This window comes from Musca domestica, unplaced genomic scaffold (assembly GCF_030504385.1).
Source record: "Musca domestica strain aabys unplaced genomic scaffold, Musca_domestica.polishedcontigs.V.1.1 56, whole genome shotgun sequence".
Lineage (NCBI taxonomy): Eukaryota > Metazoa > Arthropoda > Insecta > Diptera > Muscidae > Musca > Musca domestica.
In genome coordinates, this window is record NW_026712356.1 from 826,055 (window position 1) to 846,700 (window position 20,646).

General features: G+C 36.2%; 1 protein-coding gene across 1 annotated transcript in view; it reads right to left on the minus strand.

Annotated features, from left to right (window-relative positions):
* LOC101895704 (uncharacterized) overlaps positions 1-20,646 on the minus strand; it is a gene marked incomplete in the record, with an annotated part of 445,807 nt that overhangs the window by 106,510 nt on the left and 318,651 nt on the right. The window contains 2 exon segments of the mRNA XM_059128648.1: positions 5,400-5,768; positions 6,045-7,703. Of these exon segments, the coding sequence (XP_058984631.1) occupies positions 5,400-5,768; positions 6,045-7,703 (2,028 nt within the window).

Genomic DNA, 20,646 nt, shown 5'->3' on the forward strand with positions numbered 1-20,646 from the left:
TCACTTTAACATCGAAATATTCTAAACCAAGTGCCAAATTGCAAATAGTTTGGTGGAAAAATTAAACTTTTGCCATTAATATTCTTAAAATCATATACGAAGTCTTGTAAAAAACTTGGATTGTAATGCCAAGGTCGATAAAAAATTGCACCTAAACAGATATACCTGCCAATATCGTCTCAGAATTTCAAGAATATTTAAGGTGTTGAATGAATATTTCCAGGTGCTACAGCGGCATTGGTAGAAATTATAAAACCTATAGTCAGAACATCTAAATATCAAAGTTTCTTTATAAATTTTCATAAATCCCATCACTACTTGGCAACACACCCTGTTAATGCAACCAAACAGTCCAACAATATTACATTTTTTAAACAAAAATTACCAGAGCGAGAAAAAATATTTACTAAAACATAATTTGCATTTTAATTATTAAACAGGTCATTATAAGATGCCAAACAAAATCAAGATCCAAAAAATAATAATAAAAACAGGACTGACAAACAAAAAGAAAGAGAAAAAACTTCCCACGCAAACAAAAAAAAAACATGCTTAATCAAAACATATTGACAATGTGTCAGTTCACGGAGATTTTTCGGTTGGCCATTTGGCATTTCAACAGACCACAACAACAAGAAATACAAAACCAATTTACATTACACATTGAAAAATGTAAACGTCATCACCATAGCAAGAGACAGCTTCCATTTCACAGGGACTTTCCTCCTCCTCTTCCCTATAAATATTTGCATTTTCTTCCATTTCCCCATTGTCTTTATTATAATTTGTTTAAGAAAATTTTTGTTGTTTTTATTTTGTAGTTTTATGCAAATGCTGCCAATGGCAATACTGAATTTCTTTTTGTGGGGAATTTTCTTTTTTTTCAGTTTACTTAATTTAGCCAACGACGTCGCCGCCACATTTTGCCTCTAGTGTCTGCCAGTTTTTAAGTTCATTTTTTTCATAAAATATTTAAATTCCCAGTGGCCAAATTTAAATAGTCATTTAAAAAGTGTCGGCCAAAGAGATAGCAGGGGATTACCTAAGCTTTGGACTCACACAACACAAAAAAATTAAACTCAAAATATTTTATAAAAAGTGATAAAATCACCCAACCATTAGAAGGGTCATTGGTTTGCATTTGAAATGACAACCAGTTCATTTATACTCATAATAGTGGTGGTATTTACTCCAGTGATGGGGGAAGAGAAAGGCTCAATGGCGAATTACGGAAATAATCAGGGAAAAGTTTTAGTTTATTTGCCAGTGAAGAGAGTGCGAAATTTTGATAGGTAAGGCGATCTTAATATAAATACATACATTATCATCCAAAAAGTATTCGATGTCCACAACTAATCAGGACTTAAACCGAGAACCGTATTCATTTGGTGTCGAACAAAACACTACTGTCCATACTTGTTCGGTCGATAGAGAGCCATCTACTTTCAAAATTGGTCTTCTTGAATTAAATACCTCTACTTATTTGTTCTTGCATCAAATTTAAACACATTATTCAGTTTTTTTTTATTACATAGTCCTAAGCGCATTTATCACAAAAGGACAGAAAAATTAAAATGTTTTAGTGCCACCTACATGTCAATAGTGCTGCAGAATTGTCGAAGTTGAGATTATAAAATTAAGTACTGTACGAATGGCCAATATCGTAGCTCCATCCTGATTTTGATAATTTCCTGGATGAATCTTGAAGACCCAGACTTATTAAGCAACTTCGCAGAAAAAATCAAATTTAATTTAAGTAAAGTTTTTAGAGAAATTTGCAAAAATCTATCTGAGGATGTATTTTTCGACAAAAAGTACGCTGAAATAGATTTTTACCAGATTTTCTTACCGACCTTCGATAATAATTTTTAATTTATTCATCATTCTCTTTTGCTGCTGAAGTTTTCAAGTCCATCAAGTTCCATTACGCATATAATTATCCGGTAGATAATTATCAATATCAAGATGGCGCTCTTCACAATTTCACAATGAAAAAGAAAAACATGGATTTTGTCCAACAGGACTTTTTCAAAACCTAAGTTCAAAGAGTGTAATAATCGGAGAAACACTTATCAATATCAACATGGCGCTTTTCATAAAACATAGTGCATTGAAAAGTATATCTTTTGTCAAATTTTTAAGAGATTTTCCAATTAACCCGAATCAAATTAATTTATATTTCAGCACTTTTCTGAAATTCACAAAATATAAAAACGGCGCCTTCATTCTTAACCGCTAAAATGTTTAGTACGAATTTTTCACTCCTGAAAGTATGCTCATTAGTTTATAACAGCCAGACGATTACCCAGTACAAAATTGTCAATATTAAGAGGGCGCTGTGTTTATTAACATAAACTAAACAAATTAAGTATGAATTGCCCTACTTTCGCAAGATTATGTTTTAAAAAAACCCGACCTGATCTTGCAAAAAAATCATGGAATTTGTGAAAGGTTAAAGATGACTTTCCAAAACACCCGATTAATTCTAAAGCACATTTCAGTAGCTTTGTAAAACCCCAGAAAAGATTTTAAAAAGACATTTTTCTTTTTAGTCATAGCTTAAGGGTTTAAGACCTTTCCACACCTGAATGTATGCTATAGAAAATATTTCGATCAAAATGTTATTTTATGAATGTTGTTAAAAAATTTTAATTTTTTTGGAAACAAAAAGAAGTTGAAGGTAGATCTCAAATTCTTAATATCAACATTTTTTTTCTTCAGGTTCAACTGATATATAGGTGGCGCTACTGAAAGTGAAAATTATCAGCTGGGAGCATAGACGATGGCATTCTTATTCGGATTCATAGTATAAAAAAGAAGGTATCATTATTTCAAAATAACCTAATGTTTGCAACCATTTTTGTGGGAATTTTAAAGACATAACGTGATATAACGATATAATTGACGGGTCTTAACTTGGCATGTAGATGGCGCCTCCTGTGGCGGTGGTATTCTTGTTCGAATTCCTAATTAAACACGAAAGAACTTTTATTTTGGTCATAATATAATTGCTCAAAATACGGTCCAACAGGTGAATGACAAATTTAGAATATAGATGGCTCTACTGAGATTAAAAAATGTCCATCTGAAACTAGATGGAGGTATTTTTGTTCAGATTCATTGAATTCCTACTCAATAAAAAGGCACTTTTATTTTGACTACAACATAATTGCTCAAAACATCAATTGCAAATTCCTGATCTGAAAGTAGATGGCTCTACTGGAAGGAAGTAGGTATTCTTGTTCGGATTCATAGTACAAAAAAGGAGGTATTTTTATTTCGTACATAACACATTAGTTTAAATTTGTGTGAGAATTTCGAAGACAAAATATGATACAAAGAGCGGCACATAGGTGGAGTTGGTACAATTTGAAAGTATCCTGCATGAAACATACACAATGGCATTCATGTTCGAATTCCTGCTCAAAGAAGGAAGCTACTTAAATTTGACCATAACATAATGTCTAAGAATTTCGGACAAAATACAATTGAAAACTACTGACCCTCTAACTGGAACATAGATGGCCATAATAATATATACAACAGGTTAATTACCTGACGCGTGGATAGCATTACTCGTATTGATAAGTATACGCTGTGAAACAAAGATGGCCTTACCCTTATTCAGATTTATACTACCTGAAGTTGTTATAATTTCGAGATTTTGAACATTCATAATCAGATTTGGATCTTTCATTACCACTTAGATCGAAGCAAATGGAACATAGATGGCGGTATTTTTCATGTTGACCATAGCATTATGGTTTGAAATTTGTGCGAACAGCTTGTAGAAAAAGACAATACAACAGGTTAATTAAAAAATCCTGCCGCTCCCACATAGATAGCGCTACTAGTATTGGAAAATATTCGGTCTGGAACATAGATGGCGGGATTCTTGTGCTGAGCAATAGTGATACGGTGCAGAAATCTGTAGATTCTCAACTTTCATAATATTCTCAACTTTCAAATATAGACCCTTCGTCACTACTCATGTCAACGTATATGGACTTTATGGAAATGCAAATGTTTTGTATTTTCTAGTCCTGTAAAAAAACTATTTTTTTGAAAAATTTCCCGAATTACTGCCCATATTCAAATAACGCACACTGTCTCCTTTCACAAGCAAACAAACGACAATAGACAAAACCCAAACTAACAAAATGCAAAAAAAGGAAAACGACACAAAAAGCCCGAGACAAATTATTGGGTAGAGAAAGCTAATAAAAATTTCAAGCAATTGCCACGTCGCCTGGCCTTCGAAATAATTGTGGGTTTGAATAACAAAAACAACAAAAAATGCAGAAAAAAGTTGGCTTACAACATTTAGACTGAAATAAAACCAAATTAAAGCGACTGGCTTAACACAAACTAATGACAGATTTTTCTAAATGTCACCCAACTTCTTTCCCTCCCTGCATCCCACCCCGCAACACACTCACCACAACGACCACCCTTAATCTGCCTCGATCTCTTTCAACATACTCTAATTTGACATTTGGAAAATCAAGTGAACTGACTAATCTAACCACTAACCACAGAAACGACGATAAGGTCCAAGAGGCGGAAGAGGAGGTAAAGGAGGGAAAAAGTGAAAAACAGCAACAACAACGAAAATAGGAAACCAAATTGAAAGAAATTTCCTAAACCGTTGTCTCCTTGCCACTCGTTGCCATTGAAGCTGTTGGCCGTTGACGACCGCTTGTCGCTTGATTCTCGGCTGCTAAGCTTAATTGTGGCTGGGACTGGGAACGCAATTTAAGAGAACGGTTAGCAGCAGCAGCTGCTGGTGGCGCCGGGGCTTTACGCAATTTCTGAATGGGCTTTTGAGGACGTTTGGGTGGTAAAGGGGGTGGTGGTGGCGACATTGAGGTGCGACAATTTAGCGAGGTGTCACTGCTACGTCGAGAATCGAAAAAGGATGTGTTGCTGTAAATGGCCTCCTCTTCAATCGTGGCATAAATATCTTCGCTACAACCCTCCGCCTCATAATAGGTGGCCGCATTTAATGTTTGCGAATTATAGCGGCGATGTAGCGAAGATGTTGACGAATCTATGGAAAAGGATGATGTGGAGGAGAAGTTTACCATGCCTGCGGTGCTGGTATTTTGATAATTGTTTGCAGTGCTGTGATCTAAGAGGTCAGAAATGCTGGGGAATTTCAAGTCACTATACGAGGGGGTGGGTGGAGAGGTAAGATTTCTAACCTCATTTGGTTTTGGTGTTGTTGCTGTGGGGGAATGGTTTTTGTTATTGCCAGAAGTGGTGGCGACGTTTTGTGGAGGAGGACTTGTGTTCGCGTTGGGAGAGTGCTTAACATCATTGCTGGGGGATGCTTGGTTTTGTTGTTTTTCTGGTGGCTGTTCTTGTTGTTTTTGTTGCTGTTCATTGACTTCACTCACCACTATTTGTTGCTGATGCATATGCAGCTGTGGCGTATGCTGTTGTTGCTGAATGAATAGGGGTGCAGCAGCGGTTGCACCTGCACTTACACCTGCCAGCACAGCCTGTGGCAGCAGCACATAACCACCGCCGCCCAAAGCTATTATCGACTGTCCCGGGGCCAAGACATGAGCAGCACTTGGCTGCTGCGGTTGGGGCAGATTCGAATATTGCACCGGTAATATTTGAGCTGTGGGAAAGATTTGTGTTGGCGACAAGGGATTATGTGGTAGGACAGTGGGAGCTGAGGTAGTGGTGGTTTGTGTTACTGGCACCGGCACTGTCATCGACGTTACATTGGACCCTGAACTTGTTAAATCCAAACGTTGCTGGATTGCAGCATGATTAGAGGGAGTAGAAGTAGAAGGAGAAGAAGAAGAAGAGGGAGAACAAGAAGATGTGGAAATAGTTTCTTTGTTAGTATTACCACTTTCACTAGCATTCTTAGTATTGGGGCTGTCATCTTCACCATTTACTGCCGGCTGTAGAGGTGGTGGGGGTAAATCTTTCTTAAGTGTGGCATAGGATATGGGAATTTCGGTAAGGGATGGGGGAGGGGGTAGGGGGAAATCTAGATCTTCATTTGAATCGGCTAGGGAATTTACCATATGACGTTGAGGCTGATGTTGTGGCTGACTGCTGCCGCTGGGCACTGGTGGGGCTTTCTCATGGGGTGCACCCAGTTCGGGAACATGGGTTTTATTTGCTGTCGAGCGACGCAATTGGTTCCTTAGCTCATTCTCTTGCAGTAAAATTGTGCGATGTTCCTCTTCGCTAACCAAAATGTTGTCCGGTGAATTTTCGTGTATGAAGTCAGCTGGACGGCGTTGGGCCGGTGGTACCTCATCTATGGACGGCACCGCATAGAGAGTGGGCACTGGTGGCGGCAGAGGTGGCAAAACTTCCATGTATTGGGATTCCTCGCTAGTGCCCAGCGTCGGCTGCAATTTTGGTGGAAGTTTAGGCAATGTAGCGTAATTTACCGGTGGTGGAGGAGGACTATCTTTGGGTCTTGGGGTGGGACTTTTGGGTGTTTTAACCCTTACCGGTAGCTTGGCACCCGGTGTTGATGGCCTGGTCACCTCGTGTATTTGATTGGTGGTGGGATCATGTTCAAATACCGCAAAATCGCCATGACCAACATCAGTATTCTGAAAACTTTCCAAGGCAAAATTATGCATTAGATCGGCTTTTTTCAATTTCGGCTTTGGCATAAGGGGTGGAGGTGGTGGTTTTCGTAAGGGTTGTGTGGAAAGATTCTCCGTTGATTTGGATTGCACTGAGGAACTGGAAATCCTTTCCGCTTTCAAAAGGTCTTCATTGGATTTCCAGCCGGATTTGGAACCAAAGAAATAATTCTCTCTGGGCGAACGTGGTGACTTTGATATGGCCTTGGCAATCTCTGTGTACTCATCGGTGCGATTTTTATCTAAGAACGCCTCGCGGAAGGGATTATCCCGTTCTATTTCAGAGGAGACCAAGACCTTTTCGGCAGGTGGTGGTGGGCTGGCCATACGACCACCGCTAGCGTAATTTGGTGAGGGTGAAGGTGAAATGGCTCGCTGTACCACAGGGGATTCGATCTCCTTTATTCTGGCCACTGTCGGCACCAAGGGTGGCAGTTTTTCGGGGCGTTTCTTCTCCAAAGAAGAATTATTGGAAGACGAAGGACTGGTGGCACGTAAAATTCCCTTACGTGGCAGCCTTGAGGGATTGTATTCTTGTTCGGATTCATAGTGCCTTGAGCTGTAATAATCTGGAGTCTTGGACCGCTCATAGTCGGATTTGGATCGTTCATCACCGCTGAGGTCAAAGCTAACAGATTTACGATGATGACCGCCATAGTTGGAAGAGGAAAGGTCTGGTGTACTGCGCCCGGAAGCAGTTTGAAGTCTGGCCTTGTGTATTCTTTGGCTATCACTTTCCGAATCGCTTGTGTAACGTGGAGCAGGACGATTTCTTTCATAAAAATCTGAATCGGTATCCAGATGTTCACCGGCTGGTGTTGAGGGTGATAGGGTGTCATCGTCTTGATTTTCTTCTCCATCCTCCTCATCGTCGTCATCATCATCATCGTCGTCGTCCTCATCGTCATCATCATCTATGATATAGACCGGCTCCACTTTGACTTTATTTGAGGCTACCTGTTCCTCCTCCTCCTCCTCGTCGTGCTCACTGCTCTGCGTTTCCATTTCATTTATCATTTGCTTATATTCATAATGAGGATCCCTCTTCATTGAAGTTTTGCTTCCAGATTTAGAGCTCTGTTTGAGAATGAATTCATTGAGGGAGTTGTTTTTATAAAAATCAGGTTGTTCGATATTTTATGATTTTGTTTTTAAGAAAATTCAATTCAAAAAGTCGGTTATTTGTTTATCACATTATTGGTGTGCGTGTTTGTGTGAGTTTTTTTATTTTTATTTGTCATTCGGTGTTGCAAAAAAGAACGGTGGAGATAAGAAAAAATATTAGAAATTGTGTAATTTTTTTATTAAAAAAAAAAAAACAATGTTAAATTATGCAAACACAGGTGGAGGGGAAAGTGACACACACAGAGAAAAAAAGACACAGGACGCTTTAGACTGGAAAGGTATGAAGGTAATGATGGTGTGTGTGTGGTGGTGGTGGTTGGGATATGTGGTTTTGCATAGTGACGGACGCTACAAAATGCATATAGCGTTTTCCAATTTCCATTTCATTCAGTGATATGTGGGTATGGGTAATTGCTTTATGCGTGATGATAGTAACACGTTTGAGGGGGACAATGGGAAATATGGGATGTGAATATTTAGCTTACGTTTTATTTGAGAGTAATTTTGCATTAAGCCCTTGCGGGAAATTTTGACGAGCTTATTTTTCTTTTTTGTCCACTAAAAGCCAACAAATGAAAACAAAAAACTAATAATCTATATAAGCTGATGTGGTTACCAATAGCTTTTTTAAGCCAATGATGATAAGACAAAGAAACGTAGTGATAATGAACGAAGACAACGAAGTGATAAGTAAGAGGAAAAGAACTGAAATTTATAAAAAGGAAGAAGATATTGCAAGCTGCTAAAATTAGCATACCACAGAAAATTATTATAGATTCGAATTATTCAGAATAGTTTTATATTGCAAACGTTTTCATAGAATACAATGAAAATGGGCATATAACTCCATAATAAAGATAAAAAACCGAACATAAGGAATTTAAAGTTTAAAGAGGGGGGTAGATGATGAGCAAGATCCCCTCCCTACCATATTATAAGATTAATATTCCTTCAATTCATTCTAGTATATATTACATAGTGTCTTCGACAGAATTAGAGATAACACAACAAGGATTGTTTGGTTATAAAATTTTTAATCCTTAAGAGAAACCCTCTCGAAGAGGTCACTTCAAAATATGGTTAACAATTCCCTATAAACGGCGTTAATCAAATTACAAATTTATTTTTCATAAAATCCTACTATAGACCCCCGAAGAAGAAGGAATAAAAAAAATTTTCACAAAAAACCAGGCTGTACTTCATGTGCAAATTCGCCCACAGTGAAGCATAAAAGTCATATAAAATTTCCTTTTAGACTGAAAGTGTCAAATCACTATAAATCTCAGAATAAGCAATATATCTAGGAACACTATATTTTTAATCAAAATTACATTCGAAGTTTATGTACTACAAGTGAAAAACAGTAAAGAAAGTCCTAAAGTCGGGCAGGGCAGATTTTATGATATCCTACACCACTTTGCTAATTTAGTTGAGCTCCACATAACAATTAAAAGTTTTTATGGGAGAATTCAATCAGACACCCTATGATTACAATTATAATTTAAAATTCAAAGAACTAAATATGCCGAAGCATTTGTATCTTTTAAATTCGGACTTGTATTGCCCATTTGGTGCAAAATTAATTTGAAATATACGGGAGCTATATCGAAATCTGAACCGATCTCGATAAAATTTGGCAAAGATATTTCTGAGCTGTATTTGATATATTTCCCTGAATATCGTTGTTACGGAGTGCATATTACGGCTGTGGGTGACAAATACAACAAATCGGATGAACAATATATATGTGAGCTGTAGCTATATCTGAACCGATCTTCACCAAATTTGGCATACTACCTTCTAGACGCAATTCGCTCGTATGTGCCAAATTCCATCCCATTTCGGCAAATATTAGACGTTTGGTGCACAATAAAATTTAAATCGGACGAAGTTATATATGGGACCTATATCCAAATCTAAACCGATCTCGATGAAATTTAGCAAAGGTATTTCTGAGCTGCATTTGATATATTTCCCCAAATATTCTTTTTACAGAGTGCATATTACGGCTGCGGAGGACAAAAATAACAAATCGGATGAATAATATATATGGGAGCTATAGCTATATCTTAACCGATTTCGATCAAATTTGGCATACTTATTTTCAGACCTAATTTTGTTGTATGTGCAAAATTCCATACTATTCGGACTGATATAACACGTTTGGTACACAATAAAAGGCAAATCGGACGAAGTTATATACGGGAGCTATATCTAAATGTTCTCCAATTTCAATAGGGTTCGTCCTTGGGCCGAGCAAATGTTGTTTGTTCATCTCAATCGGATAATAAATGCGACCTGCATTTTGTTCACAAGAATACATGGACAGACGGACGGACGGACGGACAGACGGACTGACATGCATATATCAACTTAAAAAGTGATTCTATGCAGATCATCAAAAGGAACTATGGGTCTATCTCGTTTCCTTTTGCCTGTTACAAACAAATGCACAAAGACATAATACCCTGACCACCTTGTGGTGTAGGGTATAATTATGTGTATGCTTTTTTACTGTTAGTTTAAGAGGTTTTCAATCTCAGTCAAAATCTCCCGTTATACTTTATTTGTAGGGGAAATACGTTGATAATTTCTGAAAATTTTCGTATTTTTCCCAATTCGCAGCAAATTTTCTTATAATTTGTAAAGGGATCTTTGGGTTACATTCAGAATCAATGGCACAGAAAGTGGGTCATATCTGTCTCCTTTTCGAATGGTCGCCCTTGTGAGGATTAGAAAATTACATTCGAAAATTATTTATTTCCATTCCATTCACCATTACTACTTCCTTTTTGGGGAACATAGTATTACTTCAAGAATCATTTGTTTAAAAAATTGGTAATGTTAGTCTGCTTTTTGGTAGAGACCCCATATAAAGATTACCAGAATTTTAACAATAGTTTATACTTCTTTGAGTTCTTGTTATGTAAAAACGCTTCTAAAAAAGCTCCACGTTTTGGTACAGCCCTTATATAAATATCACTTGATTGTAGTTATTGTTGGTGTTTTGGCCATATTTTCGAATCGATTTGCTAAAATCTGTATAATAGATAATACTTTAGAGGTAGAAAATTATACTTCAAAGTTATGCTTTGTAGGAGAGTTTTGCAAAAACACTTTTGAATCGCTACGATTTCCTTTCAAGTCGTTATCCATATTTTGAAAAAAAAAAAAAGAAGAGCAAAACGACCCCTTTGGTGACTCGCCTGGGGGTTAATATTATCGAAGACACTGCAAATCTTAAATTAACGGATTCCAACGAACCTTAATCCGAAAATGTCGAAAAGTTAAGAAAATGGATATGTTTCTACGTCTACTTAGGTTATTAATCTAAAATCAAAATATAAGTACTTTTACAACCCATGAGCCCGGTCTATTCGACCATTTACACAAGAAGTAATTATCATGTGAAGTCTTAGAATTGTAACTCAATTGTTTCGCATGAAGTACTATTGACTCGATTTTAATTCCCGAAAAGCACACATTTTTTAAACAAATTTTTCAAAACATGTTAAGATTCTCAGACAAAAACACACTTGAAATTCTGGAATTTCAACACTATCTAGTACGAATTTCCAAAAACTTCAAAATGTGAAGAAGTAGTAAACAAAAAATTAACACTTGAGTCACATTTTAAGTACATTTTAATATTTGATCTTTTTTTGGTATTTAGTACTTTTTAGTACAAATTCTCATACACTCCAGGGTTTATAACTCAATACCAGAATGAACCTCAAGTTGAAATAATAAATTTGGCAAAATAGTAGAAAATTTCACATTTAGTATATTTTTTGGTACAAAACAATTACGATATTTGAAATCTTAGATCGCAGAAGAACCAGAACAGGCAAAACTACTACAAACATGCCGATATTCTAGCTTGTTAAGTAAAAAAAAAATTGGGCAGTAAAAGCATAAGCACTATCTTGTAATTTTTTAGTCCAAATTTCTAAAAGCGCCACCTTACTTCATTCCTTTCACCAATAGTGACCTAAGTCAGGAATCACAAATTCCGGCGAAGCGCTTGCTTGAGGTGATCGACACTTTGGTATTTTTTAGTGTCAAACTTGCTTTCCAAAATACTCCAGACACAATAGTCCAATGGATTCGTATCCGGAGATTTTGTTGACCATTGTGCGCTGGAAATTAAGCGAGGAACATAATTTTGTAACCATTCTTAATGAGTGCGATGTTGCTGAGTCCTGTTTTAATGTCCAAGATCTGGGACCAAAATGTTTGCTTTAATACACCCTCCAGAATATTTTTGCCAAAATATTTGGAATTTATTCTGATGCCACGGTCGATTAATACGAGCCGAGAGCGAACTTCGGCACACACAATCACCATGGCCGGCTCTTAAGCTCTGGTGCAAACCGAAGGTGCACATTTTCAGCTGACCTCTTTGGCAAGTAAACACGATCATTTTGTTTTTTTACAAACTGCTGGACAACGAATGTTTTCTCAGCAGACAAAACCAAATTCGACAGTTCACCACTTTCAGCAAAGCGAAGCAACTCTTTAGCTCTTTTGAGTCTATTTTCTTTGTTAGGGTGGAAGTTCTTGCACTTTTTAGAATTTCAATGGCTTTACCCCGAGCTCATTTTACAATACTTGCCGAATGAAATATTGCGATATGTTCAGCTCACGACCCATTTTTCGGCCACTGCGACGTGGGTTTCGATCAAGTCGCTTCTTTACTTTTCGAACCATTTTTGCTGATGTTGTTGTTTTCTTCCGTCCACTTTCTTGATGTCGGGCTACGCTACCAGCATCACGGCAACGAGCGATGGTACGAGACACATAAGATTTATTCACATTTAAATGCTGGATTGCTCTAACGATAGCCACTTGTAGTTTTCCAGCCATATATAAAGATATCACACTATCACGCTTGAATTCCATCACAATAATTAATTAATAATTATTCTTGAAAATTCTCAAAAAATGATTTAATGATTTGTAAGCAATATAATGAGCTGTCACTGGAATAATTTTAACAGCTGTCGGACGATTGGCTCAGAAATGACAGCAGTCTGAAGTTGGTTGCAGTTTTTTCATCTCACCCTGTCTGTGTCAAATTTCAAGATTCTCGCCGTGCCCGTTTTTTGACATTTGACTTTAGTATACAACGGAGGGAAATAGGCGTCGTCGTTCAATAGTTTTGGAGGAGGTCAAAGTTTTAGTTGACCATAACAAAGCAAGAGCTATTCTACAGGCTGTGTAAATCCTTGAAGACATCTATTGAATTCCGAAGACGTGGTTGTTATCTACCAGATATAGAGAGCCTAAACAGATGCTATTGGATATATAGACCTAGAGCTTTTCTAAAGGCAAAAAAAAAGACTTGAAGATCTTTTGCTGGCTACAAAAGACATAGAAATCTTGTACGCTTAATAGAAATCGTTGAGGTCATATACGGACTATATAAGATCTGGAAGGCCATTTTTTCTTTTCTGGGATCTTTTATTGGGAATTTGAGAACTACTGGTTTTGTGTCAAATACCGATAGCATTTTTTTTTTCAATCTATAGCTTTTCTTAGAGGAAATAGTAAATTCTGGGACACATTTAATTGACTTGTTATTTATGTTATGAATTACGACAGAAGTCCTGTCATATTTGACGAATTGACAAATTCAAAGAGTTATACTGGTTATTTTAAAATTATAAAATAAACATGATTCTAGCTTTTCATCTTTGGAAACACGACCACATCAACATAACATCCAATCAAAGTCAGAACCCAATACTCCAATCGCTCTTGACAGACCTAATCCGTAGAGAGAAAATACTCATTATTTTTTTTTTTTACATACAAAAAATTTTTCAAATATTTTTTTATTGTTGATTTTCTTTCACTTTTTTTTGTTAATAAATAATATTCTCATTTATCACCAAATCACATAAAGTATACATCGAATGAACAACATTTAAAACAAATTATCTTATTCGACGACTTGTCATTAATTTAATAATATTTTTTTTTATTCATTTTAATATTTTTGGGGGATTTTTTTCCAGGGTTGTTTTCACAATAAATTCATATTAATTATTCTAGTAGAAATTTAAAGATACGACGTGCGTATCTAATTTTTTAAAGGGTTGTTTTCGGGTTGTTAGGATTTCCTTTTTTTTTTTTGTCATTCAAAAATTAATTTAAATTGCTAACCTAGAACATACAATTATGACAACTAATAATAGATTCATTTTTGTTTTGGATTTTTTAATAAATTTCAATTAGTTAACAACAATAGTATTTAATAGATTTTTTTTTTGAGTTATTCTTTCTTTTTGTTATTTTTTAGGTTTAATTAAATAGTTTGCTTATAAATATTGGACCATTGAGATTTGTGTTTGTTATTTGTATCAATGTTTTTTGGGTTTTAGTTGATAAATCGTGGACTGAAATGTTTGATGAGACTAAAATAACGATAACGGTCATCTGATCTATATTTGAAGAAAAAAATTGTATTACCGGGGAACCCAAATAATAATTTCAAAAAATATGTTGGTGGATCCTTCATTTTCAAAAATTGAAAAATAATATTTTTTAACAATGATTTTGACTCAAATTAAAAAAAATATTTAACTCTGTGGTTTTTAAAATAGTCATATGTTAAAAACAATACGTAAAATCAATTATTTTAGGGAATATAATTTTTCAGCCCACACGTTGTAAGGAATTATAACTACCGATAGATTTTTCATAGTCACATTTCTTTCAATATTTTATCTTAAGAAAAAATATCTATTGCTGTAGTTGTAGGAATTTTCAGTACAAACTAATAAAAAGAAACCTTTTCTTAAATATATGTACGATAGTGCAGAATATGTTTTATTTTTTCTTTGGTACACCTAAAGTGGTCATTTTCCCATTTACATTGTAAAGTTTTGAGTTGTAAGATTTTTTTTTATTTTTTAATTTTTTTATATTTGTAAATTTGTTTCATTCTTGAAATATAGTCATTTTGCAATATGAAAAGAAAAAATTTATTATTCCTTTTTTTCATTTGTACATAAAATTGCTGTTTTATATTACATTTTTAAATACATTTAGTTTTGTTACAGGGTAACACAGTTATACAAGGACAATAATAATTCAACATCTTAGAGGGCAAATATTAATAAAGAAATTTTCATGGGGGCTTTGTAAATTAAAAATTTAATACAATAATAAATGACAGAATTGTCTTCTTTAAAGCGGTTTTTATAGAATCGACTTTTTTACAGAATCGAGTAGATGAAGGATTAAAACAGGGTATTTTTAGCAGTTTTGCCCGTAACAAATATACTTTTATATTGGCAATTTTCAATTTTGAACCAAATCCAATACCAACTATGATGGTTATTGAATATTGGATTATGGACTTCTATGTGGGAGAAGGAAAGTTTCAGCAATATTTGACGGGGGTATTTCTTTCCTAAAGAAGTCTTTAATATAAAATCAGATGAATCTATCGCAATATCTGAATAAATTTGGTACAAACATGCAGAAACTACCTTGGTGGTTACTTGGCCGCATGATCAATGGCAAAACAATAGAGGTAGTCTAATTTGTTAAATTGAATATAGCAACTCTTTTCCAACGAACTTGACCTTGAAATTTTTCAAATAAAAATTATTTTCAAATTCTCTCCTTTTTCACGTTCCTTGGCCTTAAACATATAAAAATGGATAACTTATATCCTTCACGTAAAGAAAATTTTGTGGATGCTCTTAGTTGTTGTGTAGTCATCGAATGACATTTTATTTTTAGTCAATATCTTAGGATGAAAATCCGAGAATAACCAGCACGAAAATTTTGTCAGAATTTTCAGTCTACATGATATATGGATTCTGCAATCATGCCAGTCACAAATTATTTATGGACGGCTAAAATGGCTTTTAATTGCGACCTTTAAGTCCACTGCAAGATCAGGAGAGTTTAAATTTTTGATCCTTTTGAACCACTAAATACAGGGTGAGATAAAAAAAACTGCAACAAAGTCAAACGCAATTCTTTTTTACTTATTTTTAAATTTATGAATGAAAGCACGAAATATCCGAAATAGCATCAAATTTTAGGCAGACTATTTGGTCAGACAAAAAAATGTGTATTTCTTGTCAATTGTACGCCCATATATAAGAGGAAAAACCACAAAATATAAATTTGGGAGTGATGTAATCGGTTGCATGTGATATGGTAAAAAATCTAGCACAGCTGGCAGGGACGTAGGCAGAGGTGAGATTGGCTGCCGCTCCGTAATGGTTAATGGCAGAAAATTTGTCTTTCAGCAGCTGGGTCAGTCCCCAAAATAGTGCTGAAAGTATTTTTTGAGTTCATCTCTGACGATTGATATATAATTTATATAAAAAAGGAAAAATATATACAGGGTGAGATGAATAAACTGCAACCAACTTCAGACTGCTGTCATTTCTAAGCCACTCGTCCGACAGCTGTTAAAATTATTCTAGTATTATATTGTTTGCAAGCGTACAAAAGCATTTTGGTGAGAATTTTCCAGAAAAAAAAAATCATATTTGGCTGGAAAACCACAAGTGGCTGTGGTTAGAGAACTCCAGCATTTAAATGTGAATAAGACTTTTGTGTCTCGTGCCATCGTCATCGTGATACTGGTAGCGTAGCCCGACGTCAGCAACATCAGCAGAAATGGCTCAAAAAGTAAAGAAGGGACTTCATCGAAACACGCGTCGCAGTGGCCGAAAAAATGGCTCGTGAGTTGAACATATCGCAATATTCCATTCGGCAAATATTGAAAACTGAGCTCGGGGTAAAGCCATTGGGGCCGCCATAACAGCCGATGGTCGCTCTCCGCTCGTATCAATCGACCGTGGCATCAAAATAAATGCCGAACAATCTGGAGTGTGTATCAAAGCCTTGGGCGCACAAGCATTTTGGCCGCAGGCCTTGGACATTCCAACAGGACTCAGCACGCGCCACCCAAGAATGGTAACAAAATGAGGTTCCTCGCTTCATTTCCAGCGCAAAATGACCACTAAAATCTCCGGATACCATTTCCTTGGACTATTGTGTCTGGAGTATTTTGGGAAGCAAGGTTGGCACTAAAAAAATACCAAAGAGTCGATCACCTCAAGCAAGCGCTTCGCCGAGAATGGACTACGGTATTTTGGTCCATTCTCGGCGAGAAACATTCGGGCAGTGTGAGACGGTTTCATTGGCCATTTAAAGGCCATAATTCGTGCCAAAGGTGACCAATTCGAACAAATCTAAACTTATTCTAAAATTTGATGCTATTTCGGATATTTCGGGCTTTCATTAAAAAAAGTAAAAAAGAATGGCGTTTGATTTTGTTGCAGTTTTTTATCTCACCCTGTATTTAGTGGTTCAAATGGACCAAAAATTTAAACACTTAGGACAGCGCAGAGGTGTGGCATTTTGGAACTGTATTTAGCGGGTAAAATGTACCGCAACTTTTGTGTGTAATTGTTATAGATATCTATCAGCACGACATATGAGGAAAATATCCCAGGTAAAAAACCCGGCATGGCATTATTTCAAGTAATCGACAAAAACGCGTTTGGACCTAAGGAGGTTTTTTAATATATTATAGTGTTGTAGGATATCCCATGGTCGGCCCCGCACGACTATAGCCTTTGCTTACTTGGTTTTCAAATAAAAATTATTTTTAAATTCTCGTGGAAAAGCCACGTTCCCTGGCACGTAGAAACATTTATTTCTTTCATATATCAGGAAGACAAATTTAATTCATGTTTTCTTTGCCTTCAAATATAAAAATGAAGATTTTATTTCCTTCATGTAAGTGGTGGAACATTCAAACTATCTTTTAGAGAATACTACTCAAATGTTCTTCTATATAATATTTTGACTATTATGTTGGTAGAGACCTTTGGGACGGTTTTCTATTGAAGAGCAGACAATGTTAACGTTTTTCAACAGAATAGAACAATTTTTAAAATGGATGACCAATAGGTCATCCCAAGAAATCCTCTTCTATTGAAGGTCTTCATTAAAATTGGCTTCCATAGAGAGTGGCCTTCGTTAGTATTGAAGACTATTCCATGGATCTTCTATGGAATATTTAGGCTATTTTATTGGTAATATATAGACCATACAGACCATTGATATGGTCTTCTATGGAAGAGAAAACAATATAAACGTTTTTGTACAGAGGAGAAGGTAATTTAAAATGGAATTCTATAGAAGAGAGGTCAAAGGTCATCCAGATAGGAAGAGACCACTCAAAATTGTTTTCTATAGTATCCATAGGAGAAACGCTCTATGAATGCTCTTCCATATAACGGAAGACCACTTCCATAAAACAGAAGACTATCTAAATGACCTTCCATAAAATAAAAGACCATCTAAATGGCTTCGATAAAATGTGATTCTCTATAGGTAATAGACAATTAATGTGGTTCCCTATTCAGTGATTCCATTCAAAAGGTTTTCTATAGAAAACTGACCATTCATATCATATTCCATTGTCAAATGCTTTTGAGACTCGGCTTACATTTATAATTTCTTTATCAATAATTTGCTCTCTTTAATTTTTCGTCATAGATTTTAATTCATAACAAAAATATTGTAACAATTATTAGTTAGTTCTTTAACGACAACAACGGCAGTTATAATTTTATTATTTTGTTAACATAAACTCTTAAACTCTATATACAACTTTCGTGTTGGTAAATAATGTATTAGGGTGACACAGAATTAAAATGCAATTGGCGAAGAAGGTTTATATCTCAATACTGGCATTCCTTTGATACTTTGTTCTTCTAACTCAAAACTCTCTATATCGTTTTTGATTTATTTTTCGGTAATAAAAATTCACACAAAATCGCAATTGAGAATAGCTTACATCGCATAAGATCCCCCCATTTGAAGTGGTGTTCCCTATGCCTGGAAAATGGACAGGGAGTTTCAGTAGCGGAATAAGGCAAGAATATCATGAATTCACTTCTTCTGTCGCCAGTAGTGCAGATACTCGAGGACATGCAACCAAATAGTTGTGGTGGTCCCCGATTTACCAAAGGCACTTGAGCTAAGCTGCTTGAGAGTTCTCAAGTTGGAACTACAGTCATTCGGATATTCCACATTTTCCAGGCTACTTAGGCATCGTTACATATGCAGTTGATTTTACGATAATGATATCAGTTCTCTCGATAATTTCCTCAGAGAGAGTAATTAGTCAAATACGTTGATTTTGGAGAAAGCATGTATACCCTCAGCAACTGTCTGTTCTTCTAATTCATTTTGACTTGTTTTATAATTTATAAACTGTTGACCCTTTATGGGGGAGTATCCAAAGTAGAGGGCCACTGTTGTCTACTTCCTATCCTATTCCTATTGTGGGGAAGGTACCAGAAGGGTACCAGATCATGTGTTGATAGGAATATTGAGATCGGCGAAATTTGAAGAGTTTTAATTATTCAAAATGTTGACCCTTTACGGGGGAGGTGTTTGATGGAGTGGACAGATATTGTCCATTTTCGAACCTGAACTAACACAGATAGAATAATTAGGATTTGCAAAAGCTTCTGTGAGTTAAATTATTTTCTGTGAATATGTGGACGTTTTGTGGGAGAGGTACCATAAAAAATAGATCGACATTTTCTAAAATCTCAGTCCGATGTGGCTAACCATATATTGCAAGGTGTGTTGAACTTGGCATTCCATTAGTATCGGCTTAAGACTAAGTTTAGCCTCCATCTACAGGGTGAGATGAAAAAAATGCAACCATCTTCAGACCACTGTCATTTCTAAGCCACTCGTCCGACAGCTGTTAAAATTATTCCAATGACAGCTCATTATATTGTGTACAAGCGTACATAAGCATTTTGGTGAGAATTTTCCAGAAAAAAAGTTATTCGTGATGGAATTCAAGCGTGACAGTGTGATATACCGTGATACTGGTATCGTAGCACGACGCCAAGGAAGTGGACGGAAAAAACAGCAACATAAGCAGAAATGGTTCGAAAAGTAAGGAAGCGACTTGAACGAAACCCGCGGCCGAAAATGGCTTGTGATCTGAACATATCGCAACATTCCATTCGGCAACTTTTGAAAAATGAGCTCGGGGAAAAGCCATTGAAATACCAAAAAGTGCAAGAACTTACACCGCAACAGAAAGAAAATAGACTCAAAAGAGCTAAGGAGTGCTTCGCTTGGCCGAAAGTGATGAACTGCGGAATTTGGTTTTCTCCGATGAGAAAACATTCCTTGTCCAGCAGTTTGTAAACAACAAAATTATCGTGTTTACTTTCCAAAGAGGTCAGCTGAAAATGTGCACCCTTCGGTTGGCTCACAGAACTCAAGCGCCGGCCATGGTTTGGGCCGCCTTGATCGAAACCCGCGTCGCAGCGGCCGAAAAATGGCTCGGCAACTATTGAAAAAAGAGCTCGGGAAAAAGCCATTGAAATTCCAAAAAGTGCAAGAACTTACACCGCAACAGGAAGAAAATAGACTCAAAAGAGTTAAGGAGTGCTTCGCTTGGCCGAAAGTGGTGAACTGCCGAATTTGGTTTTCTCCGATGGGAAAACATTCCTTGTCCAGCAGATTCTAAACAAACAAAATTATCGTGTTTACTTTACAAAGAGATCAGCTGAAAATGTGCACCTTCGCTCAAGCGCCGGCCATGGTGTGGGCCGCCATAACAGCCGATGTTCGCTCTCCGCTCGTATTAACCGACCGTGGCATCAGAATAAATGCCGAATATTATCGCGAAAATATTCCTCAAACATAATGTATTAGGATGTCCCTATAAAGCATTTCCTCCTGATTTCCAAGGGTCTGGATAAAATTTTCACCCAAATCATTTGTAATTGGATATTTCGGGTTCTGTGTGGGTAGTTTAACATCTCTCAAAAATATATCATGTAGGCAACGCCTCCACTTAATGGAACTCTAAATT